Source organism: Pinus tabuliformis, chromosome X, assembly GCF_031772625.1.
Source record: "Pinus tabuliformis cultivar Carrire ecotype Pingquan chromosome X, CPIR1, whole genome shotgun sequence".
Classification (NCBI taxonomy): domain Eukaryota; kingdom Viridiplantae; phylum Streptophyta; class Pinopsida; order Pinales; family Pinaceae; genus Pinus; species Pinus tabuliformis.
The window spans coordinates 518,459,627-518,471,371 of NC_142308.1; the positions used below are offsets into that span (position 1 = coordinate 518,459,627).

General features: G+C 34.4%; 1 protein-coding gene across 1 annotated transcript; it reads right to left on the reverse strand.

The window, feature by feature from the left end:
• Positions 1-5,821: 5,821 nt before the first annotated feature.
• Positions 5,822-10,302, reverse strand: LOC149140966 (uncharacterized). Its single transcript, XM_089449528.1, has 3 exons — positions 9,766-10,302; positions 7,790-8,014; positions 5,822-7,403 (listed from the first exon to the last, which is right to left on the reverse strand). The coding sequence occupies exons 1-3, from the start codon at positions 10,213-10,215 to the stop codon at positions 6,132-6,134; spliced, it is 1,947 nt and encodes a 648-aa protein (XP_089305654.1). The 5' UTR covers positions 10,216-10,302; the 3' UTR covers positions 5,822-6,131.
• Positions 10,303-11,745: the final 1,443 nt, after the last annotated feature.

Here is an 11,745-nt window from a genome sequence, read left to right on the forward strand (position 1 = left end):
GGACGTATGGCTGCATGTGCTCCCTTTGCCCACTTGGCCCAAAATTTCCCTCTACTGTAGGTCTTTGCTTGAGGGGATGCCTCCACTTTGTCTCCTCTTTACTTATCTAATTGTCTCTGCTCAATAACTTTCTCATGCTACATGTTTTTAGGTAATCCATGCTCCCGGGCCGATTTTAAATTGCCGATATCTCCCTCATCTGAACTCTGATTTAGTCGATTTTTTTTTTAATTTTGGTATTTTTTGCAAGGAATCTAGATCTGAAATTTGTTTTTGAAAATTTTTAATGAAAATTTTCAGATCTTCTCTCCAAACTCACCACCCAAAAGAATTCTTGCTCTCATGCCATGTAGGTATGATATTAATTAAGTCAAGCATATTGGCTTCATAGACTCTGATTGGTGTGGCAGCGAGACTGATGGAAGAAGCACTAGCGGAGGATGTTTCCATCTGGGAGCTGTTATGATCTCATGGATGAGTAGGAAGCAATATCCCATTTTGTTGAGTAGTATCAAGGAAGAATATGTGGTTGCATGTAAAGTAGGAAAGGAGGTTGTTTGGTTAAGGAACCTTCTGAAAGATTTGTTCGAGAAGTCTTTAGGTCCTACTATGATTAATTGTTACAATCAAACTTGTATCAAGATGTTCGGAGATCCCGTGTTTCATTCTAGAATGAAGAGTATTAACAATAAGTTCCATGTTATTAGGAACTTGGTACAAGATGGGAGCGTGAATTTGGAGTATGTCTCGACAGATGAACATGTAGTGTACATACTAACAAAGGCTCTTCCTAATAATAAGTTTGAGTATTTGAGAAACTTCTTGGCTTTGATAGACATTGTTGAATGTATTGATGATAAGGAAATGGAAGAGATTTGTTGAGGCTTTGCAAGTGAAGCATTTCCTGCGAGGACATATGGCCGACACTTTGTGTTGATGTCTACGTCCCAAAATAGGGAGTGTGGCATGGGTCGTAGAGCCTTGACAATGGATATGCACCTAGGTCCTTGGGTTGATGGTTAGAAAGTAATCCTAATGGTACCTAGAGGGTATGAAAGTTTGAGTCCACCTTATTCCAACTTGGATATATTTCCCTAGTCAGGAATCTAGTCCATCACATTGTGTTGCCTAAAGTTTGTCAATGTTAAAATAGTTTGAGATATTCTATTATATTCGTATATGATGAATACCTCCCTAGTTAAGAGGGAGCATTCAAAATTGTAACTACGTTTGGTCTTCACATAATGTATTTTAGTCATCTTATAATGTACATGTCAAAATAATAAAGAAAAAAAATATTATTATTATTGTGAGTTATTAAAGCATGGGTTTCAAAGTGCCCATATAGGAATTCTAGGATTTATTCTGAGTCAATAAAGTCATTATATTTTTAAATAGACCCTTCTTGGGCTTTTGAATCATATAAAAAGGTTAAGTATTGAGTCAAATATGATTTATGTATCTTCCACACCAAGTTGGCCTAAATGAGATCAAGTTGGACTAAGGACATTATTCAACACATATGGAGCCTATAAATACTAGCAAGTCAATGTCATTTGGAGCATCACATCTCAAGTTGGTTCTATGTTTCAAGAGTAGCTAGACAAGTGCGAAGTAAGACGAAGTGGGTCTACAGAAGACGAAGGAAGTGCGAGTTTGGGAAGTCTAAGGAGAAGAAGAAAATCAAACTTTTGGTGCCTCTCTCTCTCTGTTTCGTTCCCTATTTTGGGAGATCAAAGTCTTCAAAGTGTCACTAATGTCAAAAGCTTCCTGATGCCAAAAGATGCCACCTAGTCGAAGTTACTGGAAAGAGGTCGAAGATTTGGGAGGTTGAATTGGTGTGGAGGGAAGCTTTAACCTTTGTCTAGGGTGAAGAGTCTCAAAGAATGCTATTGAAAGCAAGAATTTTCATGACTCGACTTTCCCCTTGAGGGGTTTTTTTCCCTGGGATAGTGCCTACATCTTTTGTCTCTTGTTTTTTGATCTTCATACACACATAATATGGTAATTTATTGATGAAACATAAGTTAATAAAGAAGTAAAAAGAATCCAACACACTAACAAGTAATTATCAAGAAAGAAGAATCAAACCCTAATATAACTGCTTTGATTTTCCAATAGAATCCACCCTCCAGGTAGCCAAGTCAAGCCCTCCAAATTTTCCATCAATATAATCTTTTGAAAGTGGCATTAATCACACAAGCACATCTTAGAAATTTCTACATCAATTTACATGGGTTATTTCACATAAAACTCGCTTAGGAAATTTGCATCAGATTTAGTATTTTAACATCAAGAAACTCACATCATTTCAGAACTTTATCCTCATGAATCTTCTCATCACTTTTACTATTAAGACCGAGGAAACTTTGGATCACTTTATATCAAAATTCATGATAGAGAAACACCTAATTTCTTTCCATTTGATGGAGGACTTATGCCAATGTATAACTGTTCTCATATGTAAAAAGACACATTTTTTGAGTGAGACGATTTGTAATTAGCTTCTTAAGGTCAATTAATCCAAATTATATTTTCTAAAAAATATTTTTCCTTTTTCTTTGCAAGAAGTCCAATTAGGACTTTGACTCTTTAACTCAATAAATCCTATAAGCATGAAGAACAAATAATAGTAATTCGTTTTTTTTCTTTTATCATAGAATACATAAGTACAATTATGAAGAACTAATATAGTTACACTTTTCAACATATTTTATGATCTAATACTAGTTCGTTATTCATGCTTAAGGTGTTATTAATCAACCCAAGAATTTTCTTCCTTCTATCTATGGGGGGGTTGATCCATCTCAAAAAATATGATATAATAATTAATGCCAACCTATTCATAGTGATATGTTCTATCATATGGTGGGTCATTGTGGACATGAATCCAAAAAAGTGGAAGTTGTGTGTGTTGTAGAGGCATAGATAAAAGAAACATTGAATTTTTTTACTATTACTTGATGGAATTAATTGTCATACATATCCATAATTACACTAAACATAATTTGTTAGAGAACATATAGATAAAATACATATGAAACACATACACAACATAGTAGATCAAAATGTACAAATATTTATATTAAAAAAGAGTGATCTATATAGAATGGTAAGATCAATGTGATGAAGGGAAAACTCTCTAGAAATTAAAATTCCCAATAGAAGACAAACTTTTGATGTTGCATACATTAATAAATGCCCCTTTCAATGATATAGCATATGTCAGTTGTACCTTCAATATCCAACTACATCTCTTCTTACTTTGACCCTTCTATTATGAGATCTGGTCTCAAACTCAAAGCCTCACCAATCAAAATTAAATTTGGGTGGGGATTGGCATTCACTCTTATCTTCACACTTGGTTTCACTCAAATACTGAGAAACATCAAAGTAATCACATTCTCAATATCCTATGGCATATGGCTGGAGATGAATGAATCTATACTTTACACCAAGCCTCCCCTAGCCATGAATTTGTTTCTCATAGGTTGGCCATTTTTCCCTCAGGTGTCTACACACAAAATTTTCAATTTTGCATGCACCATATTAAGCTCATTATTCTGATTGACTCCTAGTGGGATTTATTCAATGGGGAAGCACAAGGCTCACCATCATTGGGGGGTGTTGGTGGCATCCATCATCTATCCACACATTCACAAATCTCATTTTGGGCAAGGGGAGGGCACCCAACAAACAATTATGTTGAGCTCATAGATATCAAGCTCATATTACACCTTGCATAGGAAAACATAATTACAAATCTTCACATATATGGGGACTCACTTCTCGTGATAAACTGGATGAATGGTGTATACATGATGAACAATTTCTCCATGCATCCCCTCTTTGAAAATATTGAAAACATGCTCTCTCTTTGCAAATGTATCTTTTAACCATGTTTATAGACACTAGAATAAGAAAAGGACACACTCTCAACTAGGATTGGTCTTGAACCCCAACATTTTGAATATCAAAAAAATAATAGATACTCATTAAGAAGAATCTTCCACGTTCATTGGGCCTAGTTGTATTTGAAGCACCTTATGGGTGTTCTACTTTTTGTACTCCTTTTTATTTAATATAAAATCATGTTTATTTCTCGATTTTATTTTTTACAAGTATGTTGATAATGTTTCCACTAATAGGTTAGTTAGAGTTAAAATTTAAATTTCTAATGAATGCATAAAAAATCAATTATTTGATCTTTGGAGTTACAATTGAAATTGTTAATCAATGCACAAAACAACCAATTATTTAGAAGTTGATTATTTGAAAGTTTCCAATGATTTAGTTAGGCATAATCATCTTGATTGGAGAGAATGTCTATATATTAATGATGATATTCTACTTACTTTTCTTAAGAAATTGAAGTTGTTGATGTGTGGTTGTATGCATATTGATCTATCAAGTGTGTCATCCATTTCAATGCAACTAGCACTCTAATGTAAAATTAACTGTTAACAAAATTATATGCAAGTAATCCCAATTTTAATAAAAACACTATATGGTTGTCAAAACCTAGAATAATACAAAGCCACATGTCACTACTCATGCTTTGTTTCCACCATTAATTGATTGCTTAGGTTATCACTTTAATTACTAGTGCCTTAACTTCTTGTCAACTATTCATCCTTGTTCCATCATACTAGAATGCTATGGTACATGTATTTCCCTATGCATATCCATTGAAAGAGATATTCCTTATACACTACTCAATCCTCATGGTGATGATGATGTCCTTTAACATCCTTTAATCCAACATGGTATTGGGATCTAGAGAGTGATAGAGAATACAAATAAAACTAGGATTTAATTAATAAAGTAGATTCATGGGATGTTTGTTTCATAATTGTATAAAAAAATATTATTATGAGAAAATGAGTTGTCTTCAATCTTTTCAATCTTCTCTACATTGCATAGATTACATATCTCATTCCTAGGTGATTTTTGAGAAGAAAACTTCTATAACCAATCAATGAAGTTTTCTAGAAAATACTAAAAACAACAACTATCTATTGTAAATTAAATGATGTGTAGAATGTTGAATCAAGAGTCCAATTTCTTTAGTTTGTACAGAAATTCATCCAACCCAACCAATTTAGAAACTAAACTAAAAACATGCAAGCTACTTCAATGAACCATAGAAAAATTTAAATTCATATTTTCTTTAATGTAGATTGAAACATGTTTCTTAAATAATTAATGACAATTTTCAAAATAATTTCCAACTAGTTTATGCTATGAAATTAGTAAATCCAAAAGTTTGCATAGTAGACCAATAAAACATAAAGTATCAATATTTAATTAAATGCAATTAGTACCTTAGAAAACCTAGAAGTAATGGCATCTTCATTAAACAGGGTCTCTTCAATATTATCAGAATCCAATAAATTACATATGTTATTTTTCCATTATTATTTAAAAAACTAACTTTTATAACAAATTTTTTCCATATAAAACATATAACATAAGACATATAACATTAAATTGTGAAAAAAAAAAATCATTTCCAATACATAACAATTCTATTAAATATAACTATTAATTTAAAATCACACATTGAAAATGCTCTTCCTTGTATCTTTATTTTATTTTAAGTTTTGAATTTTTATTATGAAAAAAAAAATTATTACGATTTTATTTTTAAAATATTAACTAAACATTAAAGAAAACTGCTCAATAAAAACAAATTTTTTATTAAACAAACATGTTAACTAATATAGTCAACAAAGACCATGGGTCACTTACCTCAAGGTTCAGTGGTCCAAAACAAAAACAAAAACGCTATTCATATTATCAACTTAATCTCCCAGAGAACAAAAGCAGATATCCTAGACATTACAAATGTCCTTACTACAAACCAAACTTGAAACCTCAAGAAAAGTCAAAAGTATGTAAATCTCTACAAGCATGAGGAAATCAGCTTACAAGTTTCTTTTATTTTATTTATTACTATATTATTCTGGCTGGCTTCTGAAATTTCAATGTTGTCATTAACTTGTTCAAACTTCGATATTAACAGAGGTTGTAACATCTTCTGTTCCGCTTCCAAGAGTATCTTCTTTCTTACCATCAACTTCATTGGGCTTTGAGCTCTCCCTCCTGGCATGCTTTTGGCTTCTAACCATTCATTCTTGATCATCTTCAATGGGCTCTGAAATCTCCTTCTTATCATCGTTTTCAGTTTTCATCACTATTTCGGGATCATCTTTAGCCTCCAAAGTAATTTCTTCATCCTTCCCACTTGGTTTTGCAACATTCTTAACTGATATCACCAATTTAGAATTCTCAGATACTTGCACATCCAGGCCCACAGGTTTCTTATTTTGACCACTGTCTATAGAATTTTCAATCTTTTTCAATTGGGAAGCATGTTTCTTACCTGCAAGATGTGATTCAAGTACAGCTTGACTACTAAACACTTTGTTACATATCTTGCAGTATGTGCTTGAAACTAACAACATTCCAGGTTTCGGGGATGACATGCTTCCTTTTTCCTCCTGCTCATTCTTGGCTGATATCACCAATTTAGAATTCTCAGATACTTGCACATCTACTCCCTCAGATTTTTTACTCTGACCACTGTTAACCGCTAAAAGCTCTGCAGAATTTTCAAGCTTTTTCAATTGGGAAGCATGTTTCTTACCTGCAAGATGTGATTCAAGTACAACCTGACTGCTAAACACTTTGTTACATATCTTACAGTCTGTACTAGAAACTAACAACTTTTGACATTTTGGGGATGACATGCTTCCTTCTAGACCCTCATATTTCTTACTCTGGCCACTGTTAACATCTAAAAGCTCTGCAGAATTTTCAAGCTTTTTCAATTGGGAAGCATGTTTCTTACCTGCAAGATGTGATTCAAGTTCAATCTGACTGCTAAAGACTTTGTTACATATTTTGCAGTCTTTACTGGAAACTAACAACTTTTGACGCTTTGGGGATGACATGCTTCCTTCTTCCTCTTGCTGTTTTCTTTTTCCAATACAGCTGTCAATGTCTTGGACCTGGTCATCCTGCTTTTTTTGTGGTTTTGGCTGCTTTCCTAACATCATCTGGTGTTTTTCTGTCAATTGATGTTCTGTATGGAGAGCTTCCATGGTTTTACAATGGACTTCACAAAGAGAACACCATCCCACTGACTCTAGCCACTTCTTTCGATCTCTTGAGGCTTCTTCTAGTTTTCTAATCATAGACTGGTGTTTCTTTCCATATGCATGAGATTTGTGGAGCACTTCTTTGGTGACACAATCAATATCACAAAGTGAGCACCACCCAGGTCTTTCAACTTTATTTGAATCTGTATAATTTTCTTTGGTTTCCACTTTAATCTCAGATTTCTCTGTAAACTTAGGCTGCGATTCCTGATTTGTCTTATTTAACTCCTGATGTGAAACCTGAAACACCATATTAAATCTAACAGTAATTAGAATATTACTCATACCTTTGATAAAACCCACTGCTATATGTTTAAAAAATTCTTAAGGTAACATTTGCTTCGAATTTCTCCATAATCTATTTTATATATATTTTAAAAATAATATACCGACAGTACACCCTAAATGAAAGCATGAATATATACCCATCTCAGTTTACGTCAATATTTTTAAAATGCAGATCGATATACATTTTGATTTTCTTTAATCTGTCGAAATGAAAAGTTAAAAAAAAAAATCTAAAATTTAAATTAAAAATGATTATATCAAACCTTGATTTCGACCGTTTAAAACATTAAATAAATTATTTTAAAACATTAAATAAATTATTTTAACATAGAAATCACCTCTTTTTCTGGCTGAACTTGTAAATTTTGTTTAGGTTCTGAATCGGCTGGCAAGCTATTACTGTCGTCATCAGTAGAGGAGGAAGACGAACTGCCCTCTGTTGTGTCTGAATCCATTGGTGGAGTGAGCTTGGGGTCTCTCTGGGGAGATGGTGTAATCCTTCGTACCGGTCGCTTCCTGCGTGCAGTAGAGGAAGGTGTTTCCTGCATTTCTCTTGCAATTATCTGCTCCAAATTATTAGAAATGGTTTCAAGAAACGGTTAAAAAGTCTATAGAATAAAACTAATAATAATAAAAATAAAAATTGTTATATATATAAAGTCAATATTACGAACAGTTTTCATGGATGAATATGAAATAATAAAAAATATTTTGGAAGTTTTCATGGATGAATATGAAATAATAAAAAATATTTTTGAAATTTAAAATAATATTTTTAATTCATTGTTATTTTAATTTATTTATTAAATTATTTGAAAATACCATTTAAAAATAACGCAATTGGGGAGTCTCAAAACTTAGAAACAAATGTAGCATTCAGGAGTTCTTAGATATAAATTTATGCAAAGGTTTATGCACTTTACCTAAACATATAATATTACCATTATATTATCATCATAAGAACTTTTACATGGTATTTATTCTTAACATTTTCTTATCATCTTTCTTAACATTCTCTTATCATCTTATCAGTCACCTATTTTAAGCGACTTGTACATCAGCATGAAACACAAGAAAACAGGATCCAAGGCTAATAATTTGGAAGCTATCCTCGGTAGAATTGGAAAATTTTTCTTTATGAGAAAATTAATGGAGTTAAAGAATTGTGAGATTGAATGATTCTATGTAATGTAGGAAAAGAATAAGTTTGCAGATTATCAAGCTAATTTGGTCACTAAATTAAGACAACAAAAAAATTGTTGTTAACCAATGGGAATTTATGATTCACCTAGTTTCCTACCATTCAAGTTGATTAAGGAAAGTACAATGCTAAGTATAATCTCATTCAAAGTTGATAAAAAATGGTGGGTGCCATCATGGTTATTTACTCACTAAAGGAAAATAATTTAAGGAGTCTTGTCACATGTTGTCATGGGGCACCATGGTAGCAATGTTTTCATTAGGGGATTTTCTTTGTATTAGAGGGCTCTATGCAACCCTATTGTGTTAGGTATAGACTGACTCATAGTGGAAATCTGAGGGATTTGTATTAGAGGGCTCCATCCACTCCTATTGTGTTAGGTAGACACTGACTCATAGTCAAAATCTGAGGGATTCTCTTTGTATTAGGACTATGCAATCCTATTAGGTTAGGTAGAGACTCACTCATAGTCTAAATCTGAGGAATTTTCTAAATCTTAGGAATTTTCCTTGTATTAAGACTCTATGAAATCCTATTGGGTTAGGTAGAGGTTATCTCATAGTGGAATTATGGGACTCATAGTTCTGTGTAGCACACAGCTTAAGTGGTTGTGCTGGGAATTGGCTTTAATAGAGAAGAGGTTTACAATGATGGAGTGTAGTTTTGGTGGAGTTGTCTTACTAAGCATTATACTTCTTGTTCTTTTTGCTCTAAGATTTTTGAGAAACTTTTTTAACAATTTACTCTTGAGAATTCCTGAAAATGCTTTTAAATAATTACACTCTAATTAATGAAATTTCCTCTTTTATTAACAAATACTTTTATATCTATGTTGTTAGGCACTATAAATTGCATCTTAATTAAAAGTGAAATTTCATAAACTTTAAAATTTTAGTTATCTTGTGGAGAAAATCATAAGTGTAAATCTTTTTCTATCCTTAATTCCAGAGGTGTATGAAACTATCTACCCTAAGAAGGATATGCAACTTTGTAACCTCTCTATAAGCATTACCCATATATTTTTTATATAAATAAAATTTAAATTTACCAATCTTGGTTATATATAGTATCATTACAATAAAAAATATAAAAGGGAGTGTAGAGAATAAAAACCTGTCGCTGTAGCAGTGGCAGATGTTGACCTCCTCTTACAAAAGGTTCCCGTCCCAGGCCTGTGCTTTCTCTTCTGGCCAGATCATGGCTGCGATATCTCGGTTCTATAACCCCCATTCCATTCCAGAGGGGCATGCCAATGGGTTCTCTATATGGTTCAGGCTCCCTCACGGATATTCCGATCGGCTCTCTAAAACCATAGGGCGACAGTGTTGCCCCGCCGTCAACCAAATGCGTTCCAAGCATGTCAATGCCCAAGCGTCCAAAATTGTCGCGCGTAAAAGATCCATATGGTAAGGGAACAGCTGCACGAGTAGATGGCAAGAGCTGGGGGTGGGGAAGAACCCTAGCTTCACGGAGAGGGTGTTCAACGAAGTGACTCTGCCCTGAACTTCCACCGCTTCCTCTTGTTGGAGCTTCACCAGCACGACCATATCTGTTGTACTCCATTTCGTATTGTTTGGACTGCAAATGGCTGAGCTTCGTTGTCTATGTTACCGCGATCGGAAAGGAAGAACAGAATAACCAGAGAACAGAGAATAAACCGTAACTCAGATTTGAGTTTTGATATCTGAGGAAATCTCTTCTATTTAAACGCGTGAGTTAGAAAAGGAAACGAACAACGGGTTTCATTTGATGGGTATTTAGGGTTTAGGTCATCTGCGCAGTGATCAATTTAGACTATAAATAGGTTTAAAATGGGGTGAAGTTACAATTGATTTCGTCTTGATGTCGCATAACCGACTAAACAAACAACGTGTTTCGTTTGATGACTATGGGTGTTTGGGGTTTAGGTCACCTGAGAATTTGTTAATTTTGACCGTAATTTGGAGCATAAATAAATTTAAAGGAGTGAAGGTCCCAGGGCTGTGTAGAGTGTCAATTAAATAATAATAAATAAATGTATTTTAATAGTGATATATGTTGGGCTATCTCGTTTCAACATGTTCCTCTAAAGTATTCTTGGGTCATGCTTTCTCCACTACTCCGGGGATGATATGCTCAAGCAAAGAATCATTACAGTTGCTGATGATGAGCCAACTGTGATCAATTCTGAGGTGCCTATATAAAGCAAGCGAAGAAACAGCGGGTCAATCATAAAAAGCTCATGCGTACACAGCAGGCGAATCAGCGGCTGAACCGGTGAAAGCTACCCCTACGGATGCTATCCGCCCCTATGGATGCTATAGAATATGAACCTATTCCCCGCTATCCATTCACTCGTCATTCCATTCCGATCAAGCACAGAGCCTCGTATGTAAGGCAAACAAGAATTTGAACAGCCATTACTACATGCATCTTTTCATCTGAACCCCGTATGTCATACAAAGCCAGCCAGGCAGCGATCCATCTAATCCAGCCGTACCAGCCAGCCAGCCAATAAAAAGAAAGAGGAGAGGCCGGAATATGTCGTTTCTTTTTTCATAGATAATCATGGCTTTCTTGAAAAAGACAGCCGTTTTCTTTCTGTTTTTTCACGCGTATCTGAATTCTCATCACACTTTGAATCAGTTCAGATTGGATTTGAAGTACTCTGGGGGCTGAAAGAGCACCTTTGGGCCGTGGGCTTCCTTCTCTGTCCGCTCTAGAACCAGATCGATTTTTTCATTCAACTACGAGTTCAAGTGAAATCAAAGTCAGTCAGGTTTGACTTGCATGTGTTAAGCATCAGACTCGCGTGCAGTTCTTTCCAGCTGGCTCGGCTCGAATAAAGAAAGAGGGAGGGAGGCAGGGGAGATAGCTTGTAGGGGGGAAGGCTATAGTGAGGCAGGTAAGATAGCTTAGAGGTGGTTCTTAATTCATTCTTATAGTTTCCCACCGGAACAATTAGAATCGCTTAGGAGGGACTGCTAGATACTTCTCTTTACGCACCGGATCAACCAACCTTACAACTTACTTAACTTATGCCCTTGCATCAGCCTATAATCTTATTCCTATGGAGCAGAGCCTTTGGTTGGAGGACCGCCTTCCTTACAGCTT